The 14,997-nt window shown below is 38.8% G+C and overlaps 1 protein-coding gene across 3 annotated transcripts; it reads right to left on the bottom strand.

Annotated features, from left to right (window-relative positions):
* Positions 1-509: 509 nt before the first annotated feature.
* On the bottom strand, positions 510-14,696 carry LOC132300079 (uncharacterized). Of its 3 annotated transcripts, none has more exons than XR_009480276.1 (10): positions 14,404-14,696; positions 13,753-13,833; positions 5,723-5,843; positions 5,490-5,584; positions 3,947-4,018; positions 2,932-3,237; positions 2,639-2,747; positions 2,085-2,271; positions 1,665-1,891; positions 510-1,170 (listed from the first exon to the last, which is right to left on the bottom strand). XR_009480276.1 is itself a non-coding variant. In XM_059797011.1 (9 exons), the coding sequence occupies exons 1-9, from the start codon at positions 14,425-14,427 to the stop codon at positions 1,083-1,085; spliced, it is 1,083 nt and encodes a 360-aa protein (XP_059652994.1). In that variant the 5' UTR covers positions 14,428-14,653; the 3' UTR covers positions 510-1,082. The 3 variants fall into 3 exon arrangements, 1 of the variants encoding a protein (XP_059652994.1); XR_009480277.1 differs by having other exon boundaries at positions 1,665-1,792; positions 14,404-14,687; XM_059797011.1 differs by lacking the exon at positions 1,665-1,891 and having other exon boundaries at positions 14,404-14,653.
* Positions 14,697-14,997: the final 301 nt, after the last annotated feature.

Below are 14,997 nucleotides of genomic sequence, written 5' to 3'. Positions count from 1 at the left end.
AGGAAATCTAGTGATTGGAATAGGTTAACCAGATTTTGCTTTACTATATACCTAATATTTTTAAATATAAAATAAATTATAAGGGCAAAATTATAATTTACTTGTATGTATAAAAGGAATGGGTAATCTTTTTTCATTCCCATCCCAGTCCCTCCCATAACCCTTCTAAATGGAAGGGGGTAGACCCAAGGTAGGTTCAACACAGAAGAGATTGTTCTCAAATATGCTATTCCTTCTACTTCTGCTTTCCAGCACCACAATCTAAGAAACAGCAAAACTAGAGAACTCATTCAGGTACCTTTTAGTTAATATGCTTGTTCAACTGCCAAACCAAAACATTGAAAAAATCAACAATAGTGATTTAAAGAACGAATTTGGTAATTATCGAATTCGATTTATGTGAGTGTAGTGGTGGATCCTACTATATAATGTCATCATGATGTGACATCATGTAATAAGACCAACCGCCCTTCTCACATAAATTGAATTCGGCAACACTCAAAAATAAATTATGATGAAAGCTTCAATAAAATTTCCATGCACCATTGTTCTGTCATCTGAGAAACAACCCCTTGATCAAATCTAGTTTTCAAAACTATCAAGGTGGACAGTGGTTCTCACAAATTTATCTTCCAGAAGTAACTGAAACAATGATCTCTTCAGCCCAGCATACAATACCAACACAGTAAAGATGCAAAAAAAATACACAAATGAGACATTCTGAACCACAAATGGTCCATACAACCTTAGCTGTCTCAAGGTTATTAGTTCAAAATAGATATTCACAAAATAACTGAACCTAAAAATAAAAATAAAAAATTGGTTTTAATGCGATACTTTTGTTTACAAACAAAAGCCAAAACACGAGCAGAGGACCAAGATGAGCAAGAAATTCATACGCACCATTTTGCTGCCATCAGAGAAAAATGAAAATTCTCTACAGCAAGCATCGACTGGTGTGCTTAGCAGTGAACCAGCCCAGTCCATCACGAGGGAGTGACTCAGCGGAAACAAGGAAGAATCGTGGAAGTAACCAGAATATCAAGAAATAATATACCATCACGACCTCTATGAGATTTTGATCACTGTTGCTCGTCACCGGGCAGCTCCTCACCAAGGCCACCTTGTGCAAGTCTGTAATACAGAATACCCATCGTACCCACGCATGCCCTGCATGTAAATTATGGAACACTTGCATTAGTGAATCTAGGCATGATTTATGAACTGAAAAAAGTGAGAAAATAACAACTTCAAATCTTGTGTTTTTTCTCTATCTAGGTTAAGACTGGAACGATAATGATGCTGATAGTTTTTCCAGAATGGTAATAATGATAATGCTAATAATTGTTTGTTTGTTGGTCTCTCTAAATGGGCCAGTGGTGAGAACTTGATATGAGGCTTATGCAACACTCCTGCATCAACATAAGAGAACCTATATTAATTACACGAGAGGTGGTTGGTGCTAACAGTTGCCCCACGTTACAGGACAAATATCCACATTTCAATGATTCCATTTTTTTTCCAAGAAGAAAACACAAGTGCAAAAGAAAGAATTCCGAGCAAGATCACATCACCGCAATCATCTGATAGAGAGAATTCTACCATACAAGGCTTACAACACGTTTGATAGTGTACACCAAATGAACACCAGTATGGTACTGCACCTTGACTGACACCCTAAAGCAAATCCCTCGAGTCCAACCACTGAATCGCTTGATTCAGTCACATAACTTTCATCTGTATTCTTTATACATTCCCTTCTCCAGCAACAACCATTTATGGTGCACCTTGCCTGAAATCACATGATTGCAGTCATCTGACAGAATTTTACCCCACAAATAAATTTGGCCAGGTGCGGCATATGAATACAAGCATGGGAAATGCGCCATGCCTGCACACCCTAAAACAAAATCCCTATTAGATCAATTGGTTCATTGATTCAATCGCTGAATATTCATTTGTACTTCGTCAATTCCTTTGGTTATTATCAAGCCTTTTTCTAACTTTATATTAATTCTCTTATCTGGGGAAAAATATGGGTAAACAAGGCAATAGGAACAAGTTAAGAGATCCGCAAACATTACATGATTGCTATGAAGAGAAGGATTTTCCTTGGATCCATCCTTGAGGATCTCTGATGCCGCAAACGACCTTCTGGGACATCATCTGCATTTGATGCATCTTTTCTTGGTGGTGCAGTCACTGGAAGAACTGGTAATGCACTCGACCAGACAGGTAGCAATGCCCTAAGAAACTTATGGCGGAAAGAACCTGCAATTGAGAGCCTCATTAATTTGAAAATAGAGAATTCTTTTATGGTATCTAATGAAATGACGACGTAACATGCATTAAATAAAACAAAATGAGAAGGCAAACAGAATGAACTCAAAAACATCTTCATAAGTTTGAGAAATGCCTTAATTCCAACAGTTTGGTACAAAGATACTGAAAACCATGAAATATTCAACCAGAAGTAAATAAAAGTATAGCATGTGGAAGATTAAACAAATTTGATAAGTATCAGGGATAGAAGGATTCATTCATTCTAGCACCAACTATAATGCAAAGTTTGTCATCAAGAAGGTCATATAACAATAAGATTGCAATTCATATATAAAGAAGAGAAGCAACAATTCACCCCTTCGCGTGTACTTTTTCCGATTTCCATCTTCATCATCTGTGTAATATGAAATTTCAGAGTTTTGCCTATCAACTTGGAAAGCAGTCTTTCGCGTTGTAGCACCAGCCTGCATATTGTTGCAATTTTTTTATAAAGAGGATATATAAGACACCAAACTAGAAACTAGAAAATACACACCAGACAAATGTGCATTCACAAACATGCTAAATCAGTATATACATGTCGTAAGGAAAAGAAATGACCAATACATCCCAATTTACATGCAATGATTAACAAGAGAATCTTCTTACACCAGCAGGACTTGCATTTTTCACGAAACTGGACTCATGATTAGACAGGGATGGACTTGCCGAGTTAGGACCATCTATCTCCACAATATCTGTGAATGAAGAATTAGTAGGCCCTGTTCCAGCTGCAGCCGAGTAACCTTCAGAATCTTTAGCTACTGAAGATGACAAGCTTGCATTATACTCTCTCCCTCCAGTTGCAGATGCATGCATCAGTGGATCTGAAGAAAAAGCAGGAGGAGGACCACGGGATTCTGTAGCTGGCAATGAAACTGGATGGTTCCCAAATAAGTTCTTCTCCAGACCAGTCTGCACAACAGAAACATGGAAACACGGTATATAATGTCACAGGGATATTAATTATCAAGACCATTGACTCTAGCTTTCATGTATAATGCATAAACACAATGCCAGGCTTCCCTTCGCCTGGTTCAATTGCAGCACTTGTATCAACCTATATGTAGCCACATGCTTGCTTGGCCTGGTTCATTTAATTTGTCTCTCTGTTGCATTATAATCTGCACCACATATAGGACCCTATAGGTTGGACAAAATAACTTTGGCTACAAACATGCCCAAAATGTTTTCTTTGTATACGCTTGTATGAGAGTACCAACTTTAGATTATGTCTCCTCATATCTAAATTCCTCACTTAATGAATTCTCATATATTTACTGACAGAATCACTTAAACAGATGAAAGTACCTCCAAAGTCACCTCATCTATACCATTGCTAAAGAGGGAAATAAGAAAATGTACAAGGATCCTTCTCCTTCGTGTTTTTATTCATCCATCAAAGAAGATGGAAAAAATCACCGCACTATAAGGACCGCAACTTTCAAAAATAAGACCAATAACAGAGACGATTTGTTATACCTTATTTATTATATGTGGTGAAACTTGTGCGGTATGATGGAAAAAGATTTTTAAGGGGGAAAATATATATATATATATGTCAAATAGTGTCATAGAGTAACAAATTCATTCCAGCAAGTTTAGAGCAAAGCATCAGAATTACCAGCATAATTGCCTCCTTCAGCTTCGAATGAAGACGGGATCCTGAATCTTTGACAATTTTTGGAGGCCATACCTGCAACAACAAAGCAGCATTTAAAACAAACTACTCAATGCAATAAACACAGCCAAAACAACTTCTAAATCAACACCATATTCCCGCGAGTACTTATTATAATGCATATCCCAAAGGATTCTGATTTTCCTAGTAAATGTCAAAAGAATTGAGGTCACTAAAACCAATCACAATTTACGATGACTTCCTCGGTTCTTCTCTACTATTAATTCATTGATTGCAATAAGTGGTTTGAATTCATCCATCAAGTTAATAAAGGATAATGAGGGCTATGCCATGCATACTGAAGCTTTCCAGGGTTAAGCCTTTTGAATGTCAGGATCAAGTTAGATTACACCTTGTTCTGTATGTATTATCAATAAGCTAGACCAAATGTAAACCATCCCAAACAGAACAGAAGAACTCACTCTAGCAAAAGTTGTTTTTTGGATTGAGAAGTTCAATGTCATTTTGGTTCTTGGAATGTGAAACAGTTCATGACTAGGATCAGGCTCAATACCAGGAAAACCAATCCAAGCTAAGTTCCACCTTTAAGTTGCAGGACTCAATATTATCTTTATATTCCATGGTGAGTTAGCATTCTCTTTATATTCCACAATGCTAAAACCATCTTAATTGATTATAGCAAAAGTCAAGCTATCATAAAAAACTCCAAGTTGTTTCACAAGCAAAAAAGTTACCCTTTTTTTTAACCATAGGTGGTTTGAGAGTGGGAGGGGTGAAAACAATTGTTTCCTTCAGATCTATCATAAGAAAACAATAAAAATCCTAATATTAACTAGTTTCCTGCCTCATTTTTTGACAAGAAAAAATAACCATTTCCTCGTTATTAATGAGTAGAAAACTAGACATTTTTACTCAGCTACTTGCGCACAGAACTTATCATAGGCTCCTACTCCTGCTATTCTCTTGTTTCAATAGTCAAAGTTCCTACAATTAAAGCTCTTGGACCACAATCTTTAATCAAAACAACTCAGTAACTCTACAACACGAAGTCCAAAAGCATAATGTTCTAGGAAGTGAGTAAGTACACAAGACTATAACTGTTGGTCCTTTCTACCAATCCCTAGAACTCCAAATAACAGGTATAAAATAATCCGTATATCTATAAACAAGCCTTGCACAAAAATAACACTTCAAGTTAAACCTTAACTAATAACTAATCACATCTTCTCTATATCTGTCACTAGCAAATTGTACTCCAGTAACGTAAAGCAGTTTAGTGCATGTTTACGTTTTTCTGAGTTTTTTCTTTTTCTTTAAAGCCCCGTTCACCACAATCACTAATCAAATTGAGAAATCATCATTTGCTAATGGTAATTTGTGAAAAACAAGATGTGTTTATGTACACTTTAATTCGACATCTGAAACACTGATGAGAATTGAGAACTACAACATCCTGAAAGGTGTTAACCAAAAGAACCCAATTATAGATGTGAGACTGTTTATAGCTTCTGGAAATAAATCTTACCGAAGTGGAACAGTCAGGACACACATATCCAGCTGGCGCAGTGTGTGGCGGAAAACTTTTAATATGTGAGACTAAGCAATTTGTATGTATAATATCTGAAATGAGCAAAAAAGAAACGTAAGTTTTGCAGTGTGACTTCAACAGGATTTCATTTCTAAAAAACATAAAATTAATAATAATAATAAAAAAAATTGCATTTAAAAAATTTAAATATATATCACAGAATCACATACGCAAGCAACCCAATCGAGTAGTTTGAGAATCAGACTCCTCTTCTAGCACAGCACGACACTGGCAGCATTTAGGAGGCCAATCATACTCTCCATCTATAACCCATTCTGAGTAAGTACGAACCTATGAAATTTGACAATATAAGTAAGCATAACCCAAATAGATCAAAATCCTATCTGGCCAACAAGATATCATTTAATAAAGTTAAACTTCAAATGCAGCATATGCATGTGCACAAGATACAGATATCTTATCAAGAAAATAATACAGATAATCCTATGTAAAGTTAAAATAGCCATACACAACTAACCAGTACTGATGCCTTTCTAGGGAATCCTACCAAATAAGTAAGAAACTTGAAGTACAAACGGACCCAACAAAGCAAACACCAAAAAGAGAACACAAAAAGGAAAATGTAACAGTTAATAATCAATGCCAAAAGGAAATCACTAACAAAAAGATATGATGTCTTCAAGGCTCTGTCACATTTCATTCCTGAAAACTGTTTTTCAGTTTTCATAAACAGAAAATCCGAAAAGACTATACACCAGTTGTAATAACTAATTTGAAAAAATTTCGTGAAAAGTGGGCAACTGGGTCCATAAAAATTTAAAAAAAATAAAAAACCAACTTAAAACTGAACTTCTTTTCAAACTGTTTAGCATTTCCATTTTAAGAAATCTGGAAATAAAAGCAAAATACCAATCACTTCCAAAAAATCTAAACCAAATACACCATTGTTGAGATACTTACACGGTGTGCGAGTTCACAAAATGAGAATACATAGGAACCAAATCAAACCATTAGAAATAGTTACAAGAGACAAATGACATAAAAATCGCCATAGTTACATTTGAATGACATCAATCTCAGAATTCTAAAGTAACTGTGAACAGGTTAGGAAACCTAAATTCTAAAAACAACCCATTTATGAAAATTCACTCCATGCTTCCATGGTCTTGATAAAATGAGTAAGCAGCAACTGCATCATTTGTACATGCTGCTGAGTAAATAGAGAGAACACAAGCACAAACTCTGGCAGGAGCACACTAGCACTCTCAAAAACACATGAACATAGTTTATGAAGATTTCTCTTTCGCAAAGCTAGAAATATCGTCTTGTGCCATGCATGTGCTCCTTGTCCCTACATGATCTCTCTCACACTTTCATTTTGGCAAGTTACCTTCAAATTCGGGAATATTGGATCATGTGGCAAAACTAAAAATTTCACCTTAACAATATTTATTGAGAAGCTGAGGGGCAACACAAGCACAAACTGTGGCATGAGCATGCGCGCACACACAAAAACACATTAAAATCATCACTAAAATTTTTTATTCAGTATGCTAAATATATTGTCTTGCACTATGCATGTCTTCCTTGCCCCTGTTTGATTTCTCTACTCACTTCCAAATTTCTCAAATTTCAGTTCATTGAGTTCAAAAAGTTCGCTTCAGAGTGGTGGATAATGGGGTATATTTTTTTAAAAAAAATTAATATTTTACTAGCAGGTCGTTGCTTGATCCAATGGCAAAGCTCGAGCTGGTGAGTGTGAGGATGCAGATTCAAGTCATGATTCATGAAGCAGCCACTTTGTGAAGGTTCAGTTTGCTTCCCATCTTCCCATTTCAACATTCTACCTAGGGCCCTAGGCAGGACTGGTTCACTGATGATGTACGTCTTCTTAATATTTCTTTCTCCCAGTAAGTGCCTTTTTGTAACATTTCAACTTATGTAATTTATTGAGATGAAGTTTCATTTATCATGGGAGCAAAAAGGAATAACCTAATATTAAGAGAAAAGTTAGATCTTTTCCAACCAATAACAAAACCCTCAATCGCATCCACAATTAATAAGAGACAAACCTTAATTCTTTTCTTACCCAGGACAAAACCCTCAATAACATCCACAATTTCAACTGCAGAGTAAAACCTACTAAGAAAGAACATAAACAACCACAATTAGAGGAATATGGGTTCCCCCTGAAAGCATCTAGAAGCCCTAAACCAACCTCTATGCTCACCATAAACAATAGCACAAAATTCACAAAAAAACAAGCATATCCTAATCCAAGATCACCAATTCTCTGTTAATCAAGGAATTGCAGAAACACAGGCATCAGAATGATTTCCCTACAGTTGATCCAGACACTTTCACTGCTGTTCATGAAGGTGGGGTGGACAATTCTAAGGACTGGAAGTCTTGTTTTGACGAGGCAGAGGAGGCTGGGGGAGGTGATGAGGGAGGGAGTAGGGATGACGAAGGTAGGCCCCTTGACATGATTTTGTGGGAGGAGGAGTGTCACTCTAATTTGTGGATTGTTGACCCCCTGACGGTTGTGCATCCGGAGGTTCTGGATTGTAATGTTGATAGACAGGAGTATGGCGACTTAGGCAAGGAGTGGGTTTTGGAAAATATCGGTGTCACCAGTGATTTGTTGAAGGTCTCTTGTAATGATAATCGGGATCAGGCCTTAGCAATTCTTCAGGCCACGGTGGAGGGGAAGGAAGGGGAGATGATCCAGTTTTCTAGGAGGAGGAATAGAAAGAAGAAGGTTCATTCTCCTTGGAGAGGGGAGAGGGAGTTGAGAAACCTTTGTTCTGATGTGAATTATGATAGGACGCTCGTGGGGGAGGTGGAAGGAGGGCGTGTTAAGGAGGGGGGGAGGAGTTTGGGGGAGGTGGGGGATTCTGTTTTTCCATAAAGCTACGAATCTTATCTTGGAATGTTCGTGGTCTCAATGACCTGGGCAAGAGGAAGGTGGTGAAGATGGCTGTGAGAAAATGGGGGGTCCATTTGGTGTGTCTTCAAGAATCGAAGATCAAATCTATGACTGACCGTGTGGTTAAGAGTCTTTGGGGAAATAAGTTCGTGGAGTGGGAGACCTTGAATTCAGTTGGGACTTCTGGAGGAATTCTTCTCATGTGGGATAGGAGATGGATGGCAAAGGTGGATGTTTGCAGGGGGCACTTTTCTTTGTCTTGTATTTTCAAGATGGAGGAGGACGACTTCTCTTGGGTCTTTTCTGGTGTGTATGGGCCGATGGATGACTGCGATAGGCCAATTTTGTGGGAGGAGCTTAGTGGGGTGAAGGGGAGGTGGACTTTTCCTTGGTGCGTGGCAGGAGATTTTAATGTGGTGAGATCCCCGTCTGAGAGATCTACTGGGGGTGCATGGACCCAGGCCATGGTTCTTTTTTCGGAGCTTATTGATGGTCATCAGCTTATTGATCTTCCATTGGAGGGTGTTTCTTTTACTTGGTCCAGTGGGAGGGAGACGCCTACCTTTTCCCATCTGGATAGATCTTTGCTCTCTGGAGAGTGGGAGGAGAAGTTTCTGGATGCTGCTCAAGCCGCTCTGACTAGAGTCATGTCGGATCATATTCCTTTGATTTTGGACTGTGGAGGGTTGTGTTCACGTCATACCCCGTTCAAATTTGAGAATATGTGGCTTAGAGCGGTGGATTTTTAGGGGTTGGTGCGGTCTTGGTGGGAGGAGGATATGGTTGTGGGAACTTCGAGTTTCATTTTCGCAGGGAAGCTTCGCCTTTTAAAAGATAAGCTCAAAACATGGAATGAGGAGGTCTTTGGTAATCTGGAATGGAGGAAGAATAGAGCCCTCGCTGACATTGCAGAGTTAGACAGATTGGAAGCAGTGAGTGGTCATGTTGAGTCTCAACGTAACAGGAGAGCAATTGTCAGGCTGAATGTGGCAAAATTGCGATTTTGGAGGAAATCTCGTGGCGACAAAAATTTCGGGCTTTGTGGCTTAAGGAAGGTGACTGTAATACTAAGTTCTTTCATCGCACCGCTAATGCTCATAGGAGGGGCAATCATATTGGGCGGATGTGTGTGGACGGAACAATGTTGAGCTCTGAGGAGGAAGTGCGTACGGGGATTGTTTCTTTTTATCAGAGGTTGTACACTGAGCCTCTTCGTTGGAGGCCACGTCTTGATGGTCTTCATTTTGAGTCTATCTCAGTGGAGGATAAAAAAGAGCTTGAGAGACCCTTTACGGAGGAGAAGGTTCTTTTGGCGCTGAGGAGTTGTAAGGGTGACAAAGCCCCAGGTCCGGATGGTTTTACTATGAGGTTCCTTCTGGAGAGTTGGGAGGTGGTTCGTTAGGAGGTTATGGGAACTTTTCATGAGTTCCATTCTAATGGGAGGTTCGAAAAGTCGTTGAATACTTCTTTTATTGCTCTCATCCCAAAGAAGGGAGGGGCAACTGACGTTAAGGACTTTAGACCCATTAGTCTGATTAGGTGTATGTATAAGCTGATTGCTAAAGTCTTTGCGCTTCGTTTGAAGGGGGTTTTGGATAGCGTCATCTCTGATTCTTAGAATGCGTTTGTTGGGGGTAGACAGATTTTGGATTCCACCCCTATTGCCAGTGAATGTTTATGATTTCAGGCTCAGTAGTGGGATTCCGAGTGTTTTGTGCAAACTGGACATTGAGAAAGCTTATGATCATGTTTATTGGAATTTTCTGTTTTATCTGTTAGAGAGGATGGGTTTCGGAGAGAAATGGAGGCGATGGATTGTTACTTGCGTCTCGTCTGTCAGATTCTCGATGTTGGTCAATGGGTCACCATCCGGGTTTTTTGGCAGCTCCCGTGGTTTGAGGCAAGGGGACCCTCTCTCTTTTTTCCTGTTCATTATTGGCATGGAGGCTCTTAGTAGGTTGATGAGGAGAGCTATGGACTTGGGGTTTATTCGGGGCTTCAAGATTGGTTCTGACGCAGCTCATCACTTGGAAATTTCTCATTTGCTTTTAGCGAATGACACTCTGGTTTTTTGTGAGGCTGAGGAGTCCCAGTTGAGATACTTGCGTTGTGTCCTTGTTTGTTTTCAGGCAGTCTCTGGGCTGAAAGTCAACGTGGGAAAGAGTGTTATTGTCCCTGTGGGGGATATTTAAGAGATGGAGTCTCTCGCAGCTGTCTTAGGGTGTAGGACGAGCTCCTTTCCTATTTCTTATTTAGGCTTGCCTTTGGGTGTCTCGACAAGAAGGGTGGGAAGCTGGGACCCGGTGATTGAGCGTTTCGAGAAAAGCCTGGCAGGGTGGAAAAAGCAATACCTTTCAAAGGGGGGAAAAGTTACTATGGTGAAGAGTACTTTATCTAGTCTCCCAACTATTTTCTCGTCGCTCTTCCAGATCCCCTCTACTGTTATTGGAAGACTTGAGATGCTCCAACGGAATTTCTTATGAGGCGGTAGAGGTAAGAAGTTTGAGTATCATCTCGTTCGATGGGAGCAGGTTTGCAGGCCCCTTAAGTTGGGAGGCCTAAGGATTAGGAGATTAGCCCCTTTCAATAGGGCCCTCCTAGGCAAGTGGCTTTGGAGGTTCGGCAGTGAACAACATAGTCTATAGAGGAAGGTTGTTTCTTGTCGGTTTGGAGAGGAGGGGGGGATGGTTAGCTAGACCGGTTAGGTCGCCTGTCGATGTGGGGGTTTGGAAATCCACTGGGAGAGGTTGGGATGATTTCTCAAAGCATATTAGATTCAGAGTCCGGGAAGGAAGGGATATCCGGTTTTGGGAGGATGCTTAGTGCGAGGACCGTCCTTTGTCTCATCTGTACCCGAGGTTGTTCAGGATTGTTGTTGATAGACATGCTACGGTTGCTGACTGCTATCGTCTTGATAGCGGTAGGTTGTCTTGGGATGTTCAGTTCTGACGCTCCTTTCAGGATTGGGAGTTGGATGATGTCATTGGTTTGTTGGACCTTCTGTATAGACAGGAGATGGATGGCACCGGGCCGGACTCACTGACTTGGGTGCTTTTTCCTTAGGGAAAGTTCCAAGTCCGGTCCTATTTTCACCAGCTTCAGATTTTCATGGATCCACCTTCCCGTGGAAAACGGTCTGGCGCTCGATGGCTCCTCTTAGGGTGGCTTTCTTTGTGTGGACTGTTGTTTGGGGTAAGATCTTGACTCTTGACAATTTGAGGAAGAGACAACATGTTATCGTTAACCGGTGTTGTATGTGCATGAATGATGGAGAATCCGTGGATCATCTTCTCTTGCATTGTCCCGTTGCTCACGACTGCTGGAGCCTTTTGTTGGGTCTCTTTGGAGTTCAATGGGTTATGCCCCGGACCTTAAGGGATTTGATTGATGGTTGGAGGGGCCAAAGGGTGGGAGCGCGCACTCGTAATTTCTGGAGGGTGATTCCCCTTTGTATTTGGATGAGTTTGTGGAAAGAACGCAATCAAAGATCTTTTGATGTTGGAGGGGACTTCCATTGGGGCTTTAGTTGGGGTATGGGGAGAGATTGTATTTCTTTGGATGCTATTATGGACTTTTTGGGGTTGTTAGGTCCATAGATCTCATTTTCTTCTCTCTTTTTCGTCTTGTACAGTCCTTGGGACGCGTTCCCCTTTTGAACGCCTTCTATTACAATTTACTTATCAAAAAAAAAAAAAAAAAAAAAAAAAAAAAATCCATATTCAGGACAAACTGAAGGAACACACAATCCACATGGCCATAAGTCTTCTCAAAATCCAATTTGAACAAAATCACCCACTGGAGTTACTGCATTCCTAAAACATCTTGCTATGTATCAAAGATCGATTCATTCTAAATAAAAACCCCTTGGGAAGAGCATATAGTCCTTAAAGCTCTAAAGAGCACCTATGAAATTACCTTCCAAGGACTAGTCCACCTTGTGATGAGTTCAATCATTAGGAGATGGATCTATTCCCATTACATTTCAGGGATGGAAATGGATCTATTCCCATCAATATCTAATTACGGAGATTGATTTACTACCATGAGTTTCTCAATTTTCTGAAAAGCATCCGTGCAATCATAGAGACTAGTCACTCAGTTGATGGTTTAAATCTAGGGCAAAAATGCAAAAAAAAATAAAACCCTTGAATTGTCAATTTTTCCATGTACTATTAATTTCTGTAGAAAATCTTAAAGTTTCTCAAAACGCTGCAATTACCCTCATGTTGTTTGTATGTCGGTACGCATATGCATTGCATGTGACTTATATTTTACCTAATGAATATATCCTTTTAGCTACCTATAATGCCAATGGATCACAATCTACCAGAACATAACTGTTTTGGATCAATTATTTTGACCCAATTAACTCTCTTTACATTCTTTTTCTCTCTATACTCTCTCCATTTCTCTTTCCCTCTCTCTGCCCATTTATTTTCTCCCTCCCTCCCTCCCTGCTCCTTTTTCATAACAACGTGAACTCATTTAAAAAAATAAGCAACTCAGGTTCTTTTGTATCAGATCATAAGCTTAGCTTGGGTTTGCTATCATTTCAATGACACTAGAGCAACCCTGGCTTAAAAGGACAGTTGCTTTTAAAGATAAAAGTGTTAAAAAAACCCACTGCTCAATAAACCATGCTTGATATTTCAAATTATCTAAGGAGTAAACATTTGTTACGAGATTAGACAGAGAGAGAGAGTCAAATCACAATTAGTCAGTCTTTATCTGACATAGAAAGGGTTCTTAACTGTCATTATTTTATTAACTTTCATTATTACAAGACGTTTCTCGAATTCTTTAAATCATCCATTGTGTAACACTTTCCTTAATCTGAAAATAAAACTCTTGCAAATAACGTTAATGACGCAAACTTAATTAGTCTTTCATGTTCTCCAAATCAGTATATTAACAAAGAATTAGAAAACAATCAGCATTTTCATCTTCCCAAGAAAAAGAAAAGCATCAGCATTTGTAATCAAACACATTGTGACACAATAAGCACGTAGTTTGAAACAAAAAACTCAACCCAAAAGTAGTTACAACAAAAAATATGACCAAATATTGCATGTAAGCATTAACAGGAGTCACAAGGCATTGCACCCAAGTAGGCCCAAACATAATAAAATAAGATATTAAATTCAAACCCAAGATGGAACAAACACCATTGTTATGATATAGAAAAAAAAAAAGTCAATCAATAGTTACTCATCTTATATAATATGACCAATTGCAATAAGACCATCTTCCAGATGTTAGCATATGAAATAGAAGACAAGAATCAAACAAACATATATTTAAATGTCATACCACGCATATTTGGTGCTCCGGGAAACATATGCATTCTCCACAAACAGGGACCTTGTGCACGAAACAGTATAACTTAGTTGCCTGAGACCCAAAACCTCCACATAAATTAGTCTTCACATTTAATATCATAAAGAAGTAATTCAAAGCACTAGCTCTTAATAAAAACTTCCAACTTCAAATTCAAGTTGATAATTCAAATACAGACATTCATATTAACTTCAATCGATTTCGCAAATCAATGAGCTACAAACAGCTGTAATGACGGGCAATGGCAGCAATTTATAACATAACAACGTAATAATGTAACATAGTCTACAAGTTTGTGCACAAATTCATTTATCTTTCATTTGTTTTGTTCATTTCATTCATTATCTTTTTTTTTTTCTTTTTTTTTTTTTTTCCATTCGTTGAATCAAGGTTCACGGATCACCCATTTCTACCAAATTAAAACCTTTACATCAACAAATTCAGAGACAGCTCGGATTTTAAATTGTGAGCTTGATCCGATCTTAAACCTCTTTACTGTACAAACCATAAAGTGGTCCACAGCATAGAGAAATCAAATTGCAAGCTAATAACCAAGTGATCTATGGATACATAAAACATGCGTGTGTGTGTGTATATATATATAGAGAGAGAGAAAGGGCGTACCTTGCGGCATTTGCAGACCACCATCGCATTGGCTGGAGTGGTTACAGAATTGATGAATTTAAGATTGAAATTTCAGAAAGTTATTTACAGTTGGGACTATATAGAAATCTGAGTGTGGATTTGCTGTGAAATTTAGGGTTTTAGATGAATCGGTGAACGAGGAAAGAGATGGAGAGAGATCTGTATAGAACGATGACAAGGTCTCAGGCACTTTTTCATACCCATCGTGTTATTTCGTTTTGCTCCCTTTACATAAGAACGACCCGACCCGAATAAGACCCGGATTGATGGCAAGTGGATTGATCACTATTTCATGTTCCACAAATCTCTGCGGCTTCATTTGGATCGAGGGATATAGAGGGATTTGAAGAGAAAATAAAAGGAAGAATAATATTAAGTGTATTTGGATGGAAAAAATAAAAGAGAAAATAAAGGATTTGGAGGGATAGTAAGTAAAATTTTTATTAAGTTTTAGGTCAATAATATTAAGGTGCAACTTCTCTATCTCCACTTCTCTTGCATCTGTAAATCAGAATCGCTATTTCTCTATCTCCTCTTCTCTCGCGTCTATCTTCTCCGGTTTCGACTCTTTTC

This window comes from Cornus florida, unplaced genomic scaffold, assembly GCF_030987335.1.
Source record: "Cornus florida cultivar Cherokee Brave unplaced genomic scaffold, ASM3098733v1 CherokeeBrave_3.0.0_Hap2_Chr03, whole genome shotgun sequence".
Lineage (NCBI taxonomy): Eukaryota > Viridiplantae > Streptophyta > Magnoliopsida > Cornales > Cornaceae > Cornus > Cornus florida.
Note: the sequence above shows the minus strand (reverse complement) of the source record. Positions and strands in the feature narration are given on the sequence as shown.

Coding starts and splice junctions, on each gene's coding strand:
- LOC132300079 (XM_059797011.1), bottom strand. CDS start 14,427: ATGGTGGTCTGCAAATGCCGCAAG. Junction 5,844..13,752: donor CGGAGCACCAAATATGCGTG/GTATGACATTTA, acceptor CAAATTTCATAG/GTTCGTACTTACTCAGAATG. Junction 4,019..5,489: donor GTCCTGACTGTTCCACTTCG/GTAAGATTTATT, acceptor TTGTTGTTGCAG/GTATGGCCTCCAAAAATTGT.